The sequence below is a fragment of the Mus pahari genome, chromosome 4 (assembly GCF_900095145.1).
Source record: "Mus pahari chromosome 4, PAHARI_EIJ_v1.1, whole genome shotgun sequence".
Taxonomy (NCBI): Eukaryota; Metazoa; Chordata; class Mammalia; order Rodentia; family Muridae; genus Mus; species Mus pahari.
In genome coordinates, this window is record NC_034593.1 from 81,075,551 (window position 1) to 81,090,699 (window position 15,149).

At 51.1% G+C, this 15,149-nt stretch overlaps 4 protein-coding genes across 4 annotated transcripts; all 4 read left to right on the forward strand.

The window, feature by feature from the left end:
- Positions 1–591: 591 nt before the first annotated feature.
- On the forward strand, positions 592–3,370 carry S100a3 (S100 calcium binding protein A3). The gene is made up of 3 exons (XM_021196801.2): positions 592–646; positions 2,286–2,431; positions 2,855–3,370. Exons 2-3 carry the CDS (start codon positions 2,291–2,293, stop codon positions 3,017–3,019), a joined length of 306 nt encoding a protein of 101 aa, XP_021052460.1. The 5' UTR covers positions 592–646; positions 2,286–2,290; the 3' UTR covers positions 3,020–3,370.
- A 1,073-nt stretch (positions 3,371–4,443) lies between these two features.
- Positions 4,444–6,725, forward strand: LOC110320663 (protein S100-A4). The gene is made up of 3 exons (XM_021196768.1): positions 4,444–4,477; positions 5,682–5,837; positions 6,424–6,725. The coding sequence occupies exons 2-3, from the start codon at positions 5,697–5,699 to the stop codon at positions 6,586–6,588; spliced, it is 306 nt and encodes a 101-aa protein (XP_021052427.1). The 5' UTR covers positions 4,444–4,477; positions 5,682–5,696; the 3' UTR covers positions 6,589–6,725.
- Positions 6,726–8,983: 2,258 nt separating this feature from the next.
- Positions 8,984–12,239, forward strand: LOC110321028 (protein S100-A5). Its single transcript, XM_029538085.1, has 3 exons — positions 8,984–9,034; positions 10,267–10,422; positions 11,978–12,239. The coding sequence occupies exons 2-3, from the start codon at positions 10,285–10,287 to the stop codon at positions 12,119–12,121; spliced, it is 282 nt and encodes a 93-aa protein (XP_029393945.1). The 5' UTR covers positions 8,984–9,034; positions 10,267–10,284; the 3' UTR covers positions 12,122–12,239.
- Positions 12,240–13,351: 1,112 nt separating this feature from the next.
- Positions 13,352–14,886, forward strand: LOC110320596 (protein S100-A6). The gene is made up of 3 exons (XM_021196684.2): positions 13,352–13,675; positions 14,210–14,371; positions 14,663–14,886. Exons 2-3 carry the CDS (start codon positions 14,234–14,236, stop codon positions 14,792–14,794), a joined length of 270 nt encoding a protein of 89 aa, XP_021052343.1. The 5' UTR covers positions 13,352–13,675; positions 14,210–14,233; the 3' UTR covers positions 14,795–14,886.
- Positions 14,887–15,149: the final 263 nt, after the last annotated feature.

Genomic DNA, 15,149 nt, shown 5'->3' on the forward strand with positions numbered 1-15,149 from the left:
GTGGCCCAAGTCCATCCATTATCACGTGGAGAAGAGAGTCCAAGCCCTGACAGCTGGTGGCTCCCTCAGAGGAACACCCTTCTCTCTAGGCTTCAGAAATACCTCCTTTCCTCCAGCGAAATAAGCAACTCACAGCCAAAGGCCACCCGGCACTCAGTGATCTGGAGGCTGGGCAGAGAGGGTGTTCCATGGCCTCAGACTCCTCGCCTATAAATAGGAGCCTTAACCAGATGCTCCCAAGGTCTCCCCTGCAGATACTCTCTCAAGGTACACCCGAAGAGAGCCCAAGATGTGTCCCCATTTTGTATTCTTGGTTTCTTCACAATAAAGAGCTCAGGAGAGGAATGTGTGTAGCTGGAAAATGCAAACAGGAAGCTGTTACCAGTTCCCAGCTTTGGGGGAGGGCAGAGGGGGAATGAGTAGGGGAGCGGTGCCTGAGACTCTGACTGGGTCTTTGATGTGTGCGTTGCTAGGTAGGCGGTGGGCCTGTAATAGAGGCTACTGAGGGATGGAGGCAGGGGACCCTGAGGGCAGCCTCAGCGTTGACCTACTTGGGTCCTTATAATTGCTCCCTTCATCTCTTGAGAGGCTACAAATAGGGACACCCAGTTGGTAGGCTCCTACAGCTGAAGCAACAGCAGCAGTGGTGAGTACGGTTCCTTGGGAACTGCCTTGGGCTCAGAGTTGGGGCAGCTCAGAAAGCCCTCAACAAGTAGCCTGTTCCCAGGTACAGGGTCTAGATATGGGAGCAGAAAGATGATGTGAGCAGGTGATGGGGACTCAGAGGGTCCCTCATACACTAAGGAGCTGTAAGGAAGTTTGTTTTGGGTAGTGTGCCCAGCCACGATCTTGTACTGATGTGGGGACAGTGGCTAGCTATACTTCTGGGGCAGCCCTTAGTGAACTCCGTGCTTCTGCTCCTCGACTCTTTGCTTCATTCCTGGGGACGAGTTGGGACAGGCCAGGGCTGTAAGAGAAGAGAGGATTCCTTTGAGTCTTCAAGCCCCGTGCTTCTGAAATAGCAACCGAAGTGGCGCCAGGCAGGCTGGGAGGAATCAGAAGGGCTCTGAGGAGCTGAGCTCCTGGGATCACCGTTCTTTCCTCTCCAAGGATCATGGCACTTTCCTCTTCTGGGAACGTGGATCCTTGCTGCAGTACCAGGCTGTCACAGAGAATTAGACCCCTGTAATGCTTGCCACTTCAGTCCCATTCCCCTACTTCCCTGCCAGCTATGGTCTTGCTAGCTATTTGCTCCCCGTAGAGGGAACTCACCAGGAAGAGTCTTGGCTCTGGCTACCCTGTGTTGGAGGACTCCAGTACCCCCGAGGGAGTGAGGAGTGAGTCATTGGACTCACATGGAAACAACTCTATTGCCTCCCTGCCAGCCCAGGGTTTCCCCAGGCTGCATGGGCAATGGAAGGGGACAACAGATAGAAGGGGACAAGAGGGGGGTGAGGGAAGGGATTCTAGGAAGTGTTCCCCTTCTATCTCAGTGGGGGACTCTTCTCAAAGCCTTCTGAGGTCCCCCCTGCAGGGGAGGGGAGGATGGCTAAAGGATGGGGTAGGTCATAGATGAGTAGATCTATGAACTGGTGGACTCTGCAGACACCATGTGGGCTATGTTTCTGACTAGGCCTGTGAGGCTAGATTATCCCACTTTGTAGATAAGGCAACTGAGACCCTGAGAGAAACAGTTCACCCAGGGCTTCAGAGTGCACAAAAGAATGAGGGTCCTCAACTGTAGTTTATTTGAATTCAGGGCAGGAGGCATAGTGAGGTGGAGGGGTCCTATCTGGCCTTACCCTCTGGCATTAGCCTCACCAGGATCTGGACAAAGAAGCCCTGGGCAGAGCTTCCCATGCAAGCTCTTACAGGATGGGGGCCCTCCGGGTCTCCAAAAGGCAGAGGCTTTCTAGGACCAAGGGCAGTGTCACATGGAATGATGCCCAATAGAAGACTGAGAATTCCCAGGTGTTGAGAAAGGATGGGAGGGAGTCAGAGTCCTGAGGGAGGCTCCCAGTAAGGGGTGAAGGTGGTAGATATTCTGATCCTGAAGAATTTATGGTGATGTCAGGGAACTGAAACGTCTGTCTAGAAAAATCACAACAGGCACAACGGGGAAGTGACTTGGTGTGTGTGTGTGTGTGTGTGTGTGTGTGTGTGTGTGTGTGGTGCTTTAGCATGTTGGAGATTAACAAGTTTGGAATTAATTCCTGGGACACACTGAGGAAGAGGAAAGTCATAGCCTGGATCTCCTTGTGAGTCATACCCTTATTTTGTGACAGTGAGGATGACCCGGCCCCTGGAGCAGGCAGTAGCTGCCATCGTGTGCACCTTCCAGGAGTATGCAGGGCGCTGTGGCGATAAATACAAGATCTGTCAGTCGGAGCTCAAGGAGCTGTTGCAGAAGGAGCTGCCCACCTGGACACCGGTGAGCCCCTCCTACCTCTCCCCACTTGGACTCTGCAAAGAGTGGCCTAGGGCCAAGCACCAGTGTAGGGCAGCAAGACGGAGACGCTAGATTGTGGGGGTGGGGGACATATAAGGAAGTGAGCTGACATGGCCTCATGAGCCTTAGTGAAATAGAATGTAAATAGGATGACAGTTACTGTTACTGTCCTGTGGACAATGACTAACTCATCACAGGGAGTAGGTGCTCAGCACATGAACTGAGAAGCAGGGCCAGGAAGGGGGATTGAAGCAGGTGCCTTATCAGATGGGTAGGATGAGGTTGGCCCCATGAGGGTTTTGGGTTGGAATGGGGGCAGCCTAACCATCGGAAGGAAGTGGTATGGGAAGCTGCTTTGGCTCCTTATTCTGGTTTCCTGACCCTCCCTTCTCATCCCTTCCACAGAGTGAGTTCCGGGAGTGTGACTACAATAAATTCATGAGTGTTCTGGATACCAACAAGGACTGCGAGGTGGACTTTGGGGAGTACGTGCGCTCACTTGCCAGCCTCTGTCTCTACTGCCACGAGTACTTCAAAGAGTGTCCCCCTGAGCCTCCTTGCCCCCAGTAGCCTCTGATCCAAAGGTGTATGCTATCCCAGAAGGGCAGGGTCTGCTCCAGTCCTCCATCTTTGTCCTTGAGGTGGTCCTGGGTGTATAGCCACACCTTTCCCACTCTCTCTGCGGTACCCCTTTCAATCTAGACTTGCCAAGTCCTTGATGTGCTAACCCCACCCAGCTACCCATGAGCTTTAGAGGCTTGCCTAGGGATGCCTAGTCAGTGAGTGGTGGGACAGTAGCCAGCCACTGCTGCTTCTCTTCTTGGAAGGGAAGAACATCTCTGCTCAGCCATGTGCACACAACTGGGACCGCTGTGGCAGGGGCCTCCTCAACTCCCAATAAAGAAATGTCATCTTGGCTTACTTTGTTTTTTTTTTTTCTGATGGGACACACTGGGCCTTGGGACTGAATCCTTGTTCCTTTATGCTCTTTACCACTGGAGGAAGGAGGCCACAGAAGGCACAGACCCCCAAAGCAGTGTCAGACCCTGTAGAAATGCACACATTTCAGGAGGGTAGGGGGCAACACAAGGTCCCATCAGACAAGACTGGAGGGTCTCTGTCTCTATCTCTCTGTCCCCTGTCTTGAGGTAGAAGTCCTTATCTTGGACTTTTAGGAAGACAAGGGGCTCCTTGGGAGGTACTCAGTACTTGTGACCAGATGCTACAAGGAGGGTACGGTTGTGGGAGCCCAAAGTCAAACCTTCATCTAACCTTCACTCAATCCCCGCATTTGTACCCTATCTTTAGAGATTAATCCTGACTCCCCATTTTACCTGTTTCCTCTTTAACTCTCTTCTCCAAGCTGAGCATTCAACCCTGAATGCTCTTGTCATTCCCCTATACCCTTACTCCAGCTCCTATCGATTTGTAAACCCCCAGGCCACACTGCCACCCTAACTCCATCCTGACCTCCTAGGTATAGCTCCCACTTCATACCCGGGGTGGCCCCAAGGTCCCTCCTGATTTGCTAGCCTCTACCCTGGGTCTTCCTGATTATGACAAGAAGCTGTTTAGGCTGGAGGGAAGTGCTGACATTGTCCCGCTGGCTGGGGTCACCTCCTTAGTTCCTGGGCCACATATTTCCAGGGTAGTTTCTCATCTCTTACCCATAACATCTTCATCTCCTTTCCTGTGGCCCACACCTCATGTCCAGGTTGCCCGTTCTCAAAGCTTCCTAAACCTCTGGCTGAGCTGTGGCTACTTGGAAGTGTCCACCCCATGCAAGTCTCTGCCGTGCCCTCTGGAGCTCACTCACTACTTGATTGTGCCTGCCGGGGAGCAGGAAGCCTGGTCCCTGGCTGGGCTGGTGGAGGATGCTGTGACATTTGCTACATCAACCAACAGCAAGAGCACAGTATCCATGTTCCCCCATCCCCTGCATGGGCAGGGCCTGGCAGGGTATAAATAGGTCAGCTTGTTGGGCTCTCCCCAAACCTCTCTGTTCAGCACTTCCTCTCTCTTGGTCTGGTGAGTTGTGTTGGTCTGATAGTACTGCTAGTTAGAGGCTGAGGCTAGGGCAGAGGAAAGGGGGATTGCTGGGGGGGGGGGGCGCAGATGTTTTTAATAGATCCAGATGAGAGATTCTGATGTGGAGTTGTGTGTGTGTGTGTGTGTGTGTGTGTGTGTGTGTTTCACAAGAATGAAAATCAAAAAAAAGAAAAAAAAAAAAAAAGATGTATAAATGGCTACATCTGAGCTCCCGGAGGTTCTGAGATGCTGGGACTGACTTGCATGTTGCTATAGTGTATGTTCCTGGTGCTTGGGAGTCACTGTCATAGGTAGGATGCAGACTCGTGTTGCTGGGTCACACAAGCCAGTGTGTGAACACTCGGGTACAGGAAGCAAAGTGGAGGCATCAGTAGGTCTTTTTGTTTTACAATGTTTAAATTACAGTTTTTATTTGTGTGTATGAGTGTATGGGTTGGGCTGGAGCAAATGCCAAGGCACCCTTGTGGGAGTCAAAGGACAATTTGTGGGATTCAATGTGTTCCTTCTAGCATGTGGGCTGTGGGGATCAAACTCAGGCCCTGAAGCTTGGTGGCAAGCACCTCTACTCACTAGGCTATCTCTCCGGCACCGTCCTGCAGGCGTTCGTGTTTGTAGTGTGTCTTGTTTTTAATAGCCCTATGAACATATAGCACCTAGGCCAAGAGAGTCTGGCTTCCCCACCCCTCCTCTTGCATCCCTACCTCTGCCACTTCATCTTACTCCTATTAGGCAGCTGGGGTTTTTCCACTTTTTTTTTTGTCTGCCCCTGGGCAGGCAGCCAGCAGCCGCGCCCAGCACTGGGAGGGAGAAGAATGGGCCAGGGCCTGGTGCTTGTGGTTGAGCTGTGGGAGTGAGTAAGCTGAGTGAGGGATGGAAAACTGCTGTTTTTGAGGTCAGGCCTGAGAGGCACAGAAGGCTGCTGGCATGGATCTCCAGAGTTTGAGGGGTAGACGTTGCCGGTTTCAGAGCCCAGAGCACATGCGATCTTCTGGTCGTCAGTGGGTCCCATTCCTCTGTTCTCCCTGGGAGTGAGGTCCATCTCTTAGAGAGTTGGCTGGGATAGAGCACTTAAAATAGGGACGGAATGAGTGTGACTTGGGTCATGCTCAGCAACACATATCCAGTTCTCCACACACTGTTGGCAAGGGTTGGAGAACGTTACTTTTGTGTCTCCTGCCCTTAGGTCTCAACGGTTACCATGGCGAGACCCTTGGAGGAGGCCCTGGATGTAATTGTGTCCACCTTCCACAAATACTCAGGCAAAGAGGGTGACAAGTTCAAGCTGAACAAGACAGAGCTCAAGGACCTACTGACCAGGGAGCTGCCTAGCTTCCTGGGGGTAAGTGGGTCCTGCCTGTGTATTGCATACGTGATGCATCCGCAGGAGGAGGCTGGGGCTGGTGGGCACTAGTCTTGATGCAGTACTTAGCTATAGCTGGTATATATCCCTGCTCTGGGTGCTTGGTATGGAACCACAATGAACCATCTACTTCACACTAGCCCCCAGCTGAGACAGGCTTAGGATGAAGACAACTGAAGAGGCAGAGGAAAACCAAAACAACCACATTAGGCAGTCAGTGTCTGAAACCACAGCCTAGATCAGGACTGTCTTTCCTGCGATGGGCACTAGAAATCAAGTTTCTATTTGTGAAGACATGATCGTGGAGGCACACAATGTCTGCAGATTCTCCCCTCAATAACACCTTATATTAGTTAACATATCACTATTATGACAGTTTCCTATTAAGATAATTAAAACAAACACGGGGAAGATGTGGTCACATCCTTTCCCAGCTATCTCATGTGTTCATCCCATAGTTGAGCCCTGAGGCTAGCAAGGAGTGCTTGCAAACCTTCCTGAGCTCCTGTCTGGAGGTAAATATCTGGTTTGAGTTGACTTCTAACGGCTACTCTTCTACTGCCAGAAAAGGACAGATGAAGCTGCATTCCAGAAGGTGATGAGCAACTTGGACAGCAACAGGGACAATGAAGTTGACTTCCAGGAGTACTGTGTCTTCCTGTCCTGCATTGCCATGATGTGCAATGAATTCTTTGAGGGCTGCCCAGATAAGGAGCCCCGGAAGAAGTGAAGACTCCTCCGATGAAGTGTTGGGGTGTAGTTTGCCAGTGGGGCATCTTCCCTGGGCTGCGAGCATAGTGCCTTACTCTGGCTTCTTCATACATGTGCACAGTGCTGAGAAAATTCAATAAAGGGTTTTGAAACTATGAGCTGTTGTCTGAGAGACTGGAGACTGTGGGCTGAGGGCTGTGGTAGAGACTGCTGGAAGTTGACCTGGAGCTTTGTGGGGGCCAAACTAAAAAAGGTTGGGGAGGTGGCCTATTTTGAGTGCATTACAAGTATGTATTTGTGTGTGCGTGCTTGTGCGTGCTTGTGCGTGCGTGCATGTGTGTGTGTGTGTGTGTGTGTGTGCTTGTATGTGTTCATGTGCTCCTATACATGCAACAAAGCAAACTCCAGGAACACTAAAGGCAGAGACCACCAGAGGCTTGGCTTGAGAGGCTCCAGAAGTGTGCTGTTAGCCAGCCCATGGTTCTCTCTCCTCTCTCCAGCACTACTGTCTGCCTCCCGGCTCAAACTGAAGTTGGGATGGGATTAAAGGTCACATCTGCTGTTGGTTGGGGTCTGGAGGGAAAACAACAGGCCTGCCTGAGTCATGAGGAAGGAGTCTTGAAGCCAGAGAAGAATAGAGTGGTGGACTGGCACTCAGCCCTGACATTTATAGGCCAAGTCCCTGCCCTGCTATTCAATCTAGCTCATTGGCTTCAAACACTGGATTAATCCTTTCCTGTCCATGAAGGGTTGGATGAAGAAGGGTAATATAGAGGGAGGTCATTCGTAGTAGCACAAGGGTCTCTCTCTCTCTCTCTCTCTCTCTCTCTCTCTCTCTCTCTCTCTCTCCTTGAACTTCTGACCTTCCTTGCCAGCCTCCTCAGCGCTGGCATTATGGACATATGCTACCGTGGATGACTGAAGTAGTCATTCTCTTAACATACTGTCTCTGCCCTTGAGAGGCTGTAGGACAAACGATTACCAATACTATTATTATGTTATCTACTATTACTACGATAGTATCTACTGTTACTAAGAATCATGCTGCTTAGAGGAAGACAAGAGATCTCAGGGAGAGTAAAGGAGGCAGGGGGTAGTAGCTAGGTGGGAGGGAAGGAAATGATGGGGAGGCGATCATAGTTTTAGACATAATTTTGGCCATAGGATCTAATAAATAGAATTGAGATCCGCATCTCCTCATCCTCTCACCCCTAGAGCATGAGACGTAACATTGCTTCCCCTTGGGATAGGGTTATGTTATGGCCAGTGCTTCCGGAGTGAAGAGAATGGCCTGAGATTAGACGGCAAGCTCTCCCCTGGATGATATGGAGATGCCTAAGGAAAGGTGTACAGAAGCCGTCCCAAGGCTGGCAGGTTTGGTCCTCTTGACCTCAGGCTTCCTTTCGCTTCATCTTGTGCGTTTCTCTCTAGCCTCAGAGGACTGGGGTAGGTGACTCAGATGTTCCCTTGGAGCTTGAGTACAGAGACTTAAGGCCAGGCTAAGCCTGTCTCCTCTCTTTGCACTCCCAGTCTATTTGCCCATCTTCCCTGGGAGTGTGCTCCCTAGAGCCTCCTTCTGCATCACTCTACTTTCGGAAACTCCTGTTGCTTAGAGACAAGTCCCAGATGTATGACTAGTGTAATAGTTGTGGTGGGATGACAAAGGGGGCAGCAGAGAGAAGACAGGCAGGCTAGCATGGGACTTCAGCCAAGATGAGTGTTATGCCCCTAACCCAATTCTGTTCTTAGATTTAGTGTGAGTGTTTTCAGAATACTGGCAACTTGCCTTGACCTCTGTGCCAATGATCGTACCTTAACCCGAGCCTCCTCCCCAGCCCATACTCTCAATCCCTTCTCCAGTCCAAAACCTTCCTTTGGACCTCCCCCAATCCTGGATTCTTAGTTCTCCAAGCCAGAAGTCTCCAACAACTATTTTCCATCTTTCACTTTATGTTAGCTAGCTAGTGACTTTAGTCATGTCCTTGGCAGAAATTACCTTTCTTTACTGATCCCATCACAAGAGGGGTCCTTTCTGCTTTTGGAATGGCTTCAGAGTAGGAGGGTTTCAGTGTGGCGTTAATCCTAGCATATGGGGAGTTACCTGTGTTTGGCTCACACCTTTTTACCATTTCTTTTCTGGAGACTTTCCCTTTCTCTGCCTATTCCTTCACCAGATGGTGAGGCTTCATAGGAAAAATGGTTTCTGTTATTGAAAATATGTGTCATGGGTAACTTCATGTGCCATATCTAGCTCTGTTTGTAAATAGCAAGTCAAAATTTCCAGTGAAGGTTCCCTCCAACCTTGTCTGGAAGCCCTCATATTTCTGACCCTCCTCACTGGCTCCACCCATCCTGATCTACTGGGTATTGGGGACAAGGGAATAAAGGCACTGGCGGGGAGGCTGTGGCTGCAGAATAGATTCTCCAGGTTCACTTCTTCCTTCTCCAGGTTCACTTCTTCCTTGGTGAGTCCTCCCTTCAGATGACCTCCTTCATTTCTGCTGGGTCAGTCTGAGGGAGAAAACTGTGACAAGGCATGGAGTCCCTCCACAAGGAAGGCCTGGCCTTGCGAGTGGGAGCATGCTCAGGGAGGAGAGGACAGAGGACTTGGAACTGTGACTGTAAGATTCCCTGAGACCCAACCCTGGCAGCAGGAACGATGAGGCGGGATGATCATGGGTTTGAGGCCAGCCAGATGTTCCTGCAGATGCTCAGAGTTCCTTCCTTACCTTGAGCTGTGGTCCTGGCTGAGCCTCTGTGAGGTGAGAAGCCGTCAGTCTGAGTGGCAGGAGATGAAGGATGGGTCCTGTCCATTCCAGGAACTTCTTGGGTTGGAGGCAGAAGCCGTCAGTGTCTCACCACCCTCCCACCCAGCCCAGGGTTCTCTACAGGATCTGCAGAAGCCTCCAGTTCTGTGGGCATTGTTTCCTTCCTCTTTAAGGGGAAATGTGTTTTATGTCTTGAGTCTCACAAGCTTCAGGTGCCTGCTCTTTGGTGGAGTGGCTATATTGACAGAATTGAGACCATCAATCAAACCTAACTTCTAGAACTAGTTCTTACAACATCCTGGCCATGTTGATAGCCCTGCCCCTCATCTCCTGCCCCTGCCAGGCTTTGGGTATAGCTCTCTGGGCACCAGACTGGAGGTTACTGAGCAAGTTCAGTCACCTCTCTCCTGCTTCCTGCTGAGACCTTATCTCCCAGTTTCAGCCCCAGCCCCCTCTGACCCTTGGACTTCTTTTTGACTCCCTTTATGGTGAGACACTCCATCTCAAGTGACTCAGGATAAAGGAGGGTGACTAGGTGGGAACTGTGGCTGGAACTGAGTAGGGAAGAGAACAATCCTGACCCTTCATCTGTTCTACCTGCTCTTTGGAAGAGGCGACCCTGTTCTCTCTTTGCTTCTGGACCACTTTGTCAGCATGTCTTGGTCAGGGAAGCTGCAGCTCCTTTGGGGGTTGGACTTACAACTTTAGCTGTTCTAGTGTTTGCCATGGCTCTCATTACAACACACACACACACACACACACACACACACACACACACACACACACGTATATATATTCTTGTTGGTGGAGTTTGGTCTCACTGTGGACTCCTGTCAGGGGTGGTTTGTTTGCACGAGGGTCTTTGGGTATGCATGACTGGTGAGGAGCAAGCTTAGCTTCTCCAGTGCTGTGATTGTCCTCTCTCCTAGGCCAGGGTACACATCGTTATGGAGACTCCTCTTGAGAAGGCACTGACCACCATGGTCACGACTTTCCATAAATATTCAGGGAGAGAGGGTAGCAAGCTGACCCTGAGTAGAAAAGAACTGAAGGAGTTGATCAAGACAGAGCTGAGTCTTGCAGAGGTAGGTGACCATCCTTCATTATCCCACTACATGCTCTGAGCACTCCTTCTGGGAGATACCCACCTACTCTCAGGGTACTGTAGTTTAAGCAAGTGCCAGGACTGCTGAAGGACCAGAGACAAGGAAAGAGCTGGGTATCCCTGGCTACCGAGTTTCTAGACCTCTGTGCTGGAAAGGAGGAGGTGAGTCTGGGGGTGGACTTCTGCTCACGGGAGGCTAAGGAATCAGATACAGGAGACTTTGATGATGGGTTGCATAGCCTGTGTTAGGGATCTTGAGGATCTGAGGGATGTGGGATGCTAGGTTTGGCTGTGTATGACTGGAGGGTAGGGATCCTTCTTGATTCTCCTCCATGCCTGGCAGAGCCAAGGTCCTAAATGATGCTAACAAATAGACTAATAGGCCGATTTGTGAACATGGGGTGAGGAGAGAGCTTTGAATCGGATTGGATGGCCATGCTAGGAGTGGTGAGGGGCTGATGTGAGAGTCTACGCCATAGAATAACCGAGCCTTGGAAACATCCGAGACCTTGTCCATTGGGACTGAGCTGGAATTCTAGGCCTCTGCACCAACCTCTTATTTATTTTTACAATGAAGTCCTAAATACCAGTGTCCCCCTGGAGACAAGGTTCCTGGAGTATGTCCACAGGCAGTGGCAAAGCAGCTGCCACTCTTCCTAGGCCTCTGTGGCCTCTCTCTCCAAGGCACGTGAAGCTTACCATAGCATATACATTTCCTTTTCTTTTTGAGATAAGATTTCTCTGTGTAGACTTAGCTGCCCTGGAACTCACTCTGTAGTTCCTTACCTGGCCAGCCTCTAGCTCACAGAGATCCACTTGCCTCTGCTTCCTCAGTGTCCCCACAGCTGGCCTGGCACATACACAGTCGATCCCAGAAACTGCTTTGCTATCCTGGAGCTAATAAAGGTAGAGGGGAGGGCCTCTGGTTCATCTGGTGCTAATTAGGGGGACAGAGCCCCAGGGGAGGAGCCCAGTCTGGGGACCAGGATCATGTTCCAGAGAAGCAGTTTCCAGCATCATGACTATCAACATCCTGCATCCAAGGGAGACCTAGAACTGATTGCAGTGGAGGGAAAGCAGGGCCTGCACCTTTGCATCTTCTTGTTTTACCCCAAGGCTCTGTCTTCAACTTCCTAGTAGAGCCAGGGTTCAGGGACCAAACTGGGAGGAGGACATCTGGTGCCAGGCCAGGTCTTAGGGCAGGGGGGCATGCTGGCTTCTCAGTTCTAGTATACGGATCTTACAGAGCGTAGTGATGTCTGGATCCTTCACCAGCTTGGCCTTACAATGCAGACAGGATAAGTCTATGGCTTAGCTCAGGGCCACATAACCAGTCCTCAAGCTGTTTTTAGTAGGTTTTGGTATGAATTACAGATTATTATTTCTTTGGATGGAAAGATGTCCCAGGAGCAAAGGCTAGACCATTCTACTAATTCCTACTGTAATTCATTTGGTCATTTGGTGCCGGGTCCTGTGGTAAAGGTGTGGGCTGGGGCAGAGCTGCTGAGTAGTCTCCTCCCCTTGGGCCCTTGCAGAAGATGAAGGAGAGCAGCATTGACAACTTGATGAAGAGCCTGGACAAAAACAGTGACCAGGAGATTGACTTCAAGGAGTACTCCGTGTTCCTGACCACGCTGTGCATGGCCTACAATGACTTCTTCCTAGAGGACAACAAATGACCAAGACACCGGCAGCTCCTGATCCTGCCCTCTGCAGCCCCTTTAACTGCCCCTCCTATGCCCCCTGCCCTTCTCTTTCTCCCAGATGGATTCTTCCAGCAGAGAAATAAAGCCTTATCCATCGCACGCACTGGGTTTAAGGTGGTTTGTCTCTTGGCTGAGGCAGGGGAGAACAGACATTTTAGACCACTCAGTCTTGGGCCACACACAGGTGGTCTGTGGGTAGCAGGAGCTGGGCTCTTATCCCAATCCACTGGCGGTCCTTCATCATGGACACTGTTGAAGGTGTCCTGGCTTTGTTCTGCACTCCTGTAAAATAACAAAGCGGCCCAGACAGCAAAGATGCAGAGAAAACAAGAGAAAAGGCCTCAGGAGCTAGGAGGCCAGAGGGATGGACTGTGTGGCTTAACAGTGATGGTCCAGCAGGTCTGACTTGGGGATAGCCGGCAGGAGACCACCCCAAGAGAGCACATCTCCTCTCCCTTCCTGGAGCACCCTTCCCATTACTAACTGACTTCAGGATGCTAATCCCTCCCCACACCCACCAACTTCCTCTTCTCAAGACTCCTCCCCTCCCCCCACACCCCCCTCCCCAGGAGAAAATGTTCAAAACTTTTCACTTGAGATGAGTAACTAAGAATGCTCACTGGGCTTGGCTCTACTGTGTGCACATTCATGCATAAGCTGCTGAGATTCCAGGCAGTGAGTGGGAGGAGGCGAGTGATGTTGTTAGAAATTTATGGTTGGTGGGGGATGCTGTTTAAAATCTTTTAGACTGTGTTTCTCCCCCACACCCCCTTTGAGACAAGAGTTGGCTCAAAGTTCTACCTCTTGGGATCAACCTCTTTAGCTATATTATCAAGCTTTAGACCAGTGGTTCTCAACCTTTGGACTGAGACCCCTTTCGCAGGAATTGCCTAAGACCATCTGAAAACACAGATATATACATTACGATTCATACAAGTAGCAAAATTATAGCTATGAAGTAGAAACGAGAATACTTTTGTGATTGGGGGATCACCACAACTTGAAGAACTGTATTAAAGGGTTGAGTGAGAACCACTATCTTAGAGGATGTGGTAGACTGACTGCTTCCCCTCCCTCACTTGGAGGGGACCTTGCCACTAGAGGGCAACAGCATCAGTGTGGTTCCCAGTCCCCCCTCACAGTGAAGCATTGCTAACTTTAAGAACACTGCTGGCAGAAGGAAGGTTCAGCACACAAGCCAGAGTTACGAGTCACGTGCCAGAAGGGCAAACTAAACACGGAATTAGAGAAAACTCGATGTCTCCGGCTTGCACTGGTCTCCTCTGGGCCCGTCAAGGTCCGCTAAACTCTCTGGCTCCTAATTCCCAGACAGTCCAGGCAACAGAGGCGTGGAAAGTTGAGGGGGCTGGGATGTGTGTTTGCCTTGCCTCAGGCGCTGGGTGGGGTCGGGGCGTGCCAGCACTCCCTGGGCGGACCTCACCGGTGCTGGCCACTATAAGGCCAGTCAGACTGCGACACAGTCCATCCCCTGGACCACTCCTTTGGCGCTTCGCTGTCGACCGTGCGGTGAGCTCTCGCTGGGGGGTGGGGTGGGGGGTGTCTATCCGCTCCTGGGCATGGGGTTAAGCCACTTCCTGCCCCAGCCAGCCTCTGCGAGCTCCGTGGGTGGAATGCATTGGGATCCAAGTTTTCGGAGCCCAGGGAGGCAGGGAGAGCCATGATCAGCTGGGCTGTATCAGGCAAACCCAGAGGCTAATGCATCCCCATGGGGTGGCAACTTGAGTCTGCTCTTCTGGGGTGCAGGAGGGTTTGCCCTGGGTGTGTCATCGTCGTCCCAGTGTGTGGCTCTGTCAGGAGGTGCCCAGGGGCAGTCTCCATTCTCTTCCTTGCTCAGTCATATGCCCTAGTTCTCTTGAAAGCCCTGGAGGACAGTGCTCACAGATCCCAAAGCCCCTTCCATTCTTATATTCCTCACCTCAGCTGCCCTGGCTGCCACCTGTGTTGGCTTGGGACTGGCTGCCTCAGGCAGGTAGTCACCTGGCTGGATGGTGAGAGAACTCTCTGCTACCAGCAGCACTGAATAGCCCCTCCTTCAAACAGCTTCTTCTAGCCCAGTGATCAGTCATGGCATGCCCCCTGGATCAAGCCATTGGCCTTCTCGTGGCCATCTTCCACAAGTACTCTGGCAAGGAGGGTGACAAGCACACCCTGAGCAAGAAGGAGCTGAAGGAGCTGATCCAGAAGGAGCTGACCATTGGCGCTGTGAGTAGCCCCTGTCCGGGTTCCCCCTCCCGCCTCTTATCTGAGTGGCGTTTAATCACAGTTCCTGATCTTACTTCCTGTGGAGGGATGCCTGTATGCCTCCATGCTGTCCTGTCCCCTGAGGGAGGATCAGGGGCTGAGGAGAGTAAATCAAGGTAAAGCCAAGCTGAAGGCCCATCTTTGGTCACAACGAGCAGAGCTACTTGTGTGGGAGAGGACTTCCAGGGAAGGGGAAAGGAATCTAGGGTGCTGGCCACCCCTGAGTGTGGACTTCTCCTTTTAATGTATTAGAAGCTGCAGGATGCTGAAATTGCAAGGCTGATGGATGATCTGGACCGTAACAAGGATCAGGAAGTAAACTTCCAGGAGTATGTCGCCTTCCTGGGGGCCTTGGCTTTGATCTACAATGAAGCTCTGAAATAAAATGGGCCGTTGAGATGACTTCTGGGGGCCTATCTCGGTCAAATCCAGTGGTGGGTAGTTATACAATAAATATTTCATTTTTGTTATGCCTACTCATGTGTTCTGGCTTCCCACTGATTTCCAGTTGCTTCCTGCCTTGCTGCTGAACCCACCATCCAGTGGTCTTAGTCACAGTTAATCTCTGGGAATAGTAGCTCATTGACCCACACAGGCAAGGTCTGCCAGCTCACTAGGAATCTTTACGGGTATTAGAAGAGGAGGCCCCTCTAGGCAAAGCCACTCTAAACAAAGGCTCAAGTGACCTTTGTTTAAACAAAGTGACCTTCAGGAGAAAGTGGCCCCTCGAAGCAGGGCT

Excerpts from the sequence above, each read along its gene's own strand:
- S100a3 (XM_021196801.2), top strand. The coding sequence starts at position 2,291 with ATGACCCGGCCCCTGGAGCAGGCAGTAGCTGCCATCGTGTGCACCTTC. Across the intron at positions 2,432-2,854 it reads AGCTGCCCACCTGGACACCG|AGTGAGTTCCGGGAGTGTGA; the intron begins GTGAGCCCCTCC and ends TCCCTTCCACAG.
- LOC110320663 (XM_021196768.1), top strand. The coding sequence starts at position 5,697 with ATGGCGAGACCCTTGGAGGAGGCCCTGGATGTAATTGTGTCCACCTTC. Across the intron at positions 5,838-6,423 it reads AGCTGCCTAGCTTCCTGGGG|AAAAGGACAGATGAAGCTGC; the intron begins GTAAGTGGGTCC and ends TTCTACTGCCAG.
- LOC110321028 (XM_029538085.1), top strand. The coding sequence starts at position 10,285 with ATGGAGACTCCTCTTGAGAAGGCACTGACCACCATGGTCACGACTTTC. Across the intron at positions 10,423-11,977 it reads CAGAGCTGAGTCTTGCAGAG|AAGATGAAGGAGAGCAGCAT; the intron begins GTAGGTGACCAT and ends GGGCCCTTGCAG.
- LOC110320596 (XM_021196684.2), top strand. The coding sequence starts at position 14,234 with ATGGCATGCCCCCTGGATCAAGCCATTGGCCTTCTCGTGGCCATCTTC. Across the intron at positions 14,372-14,662 it reads AGGAGCTGACCATTGGCGCT|AAGCTGCAGGATGCTGAAAT; the intron begins GTGAGTAGCCCC and ends TTAATGTATTAG.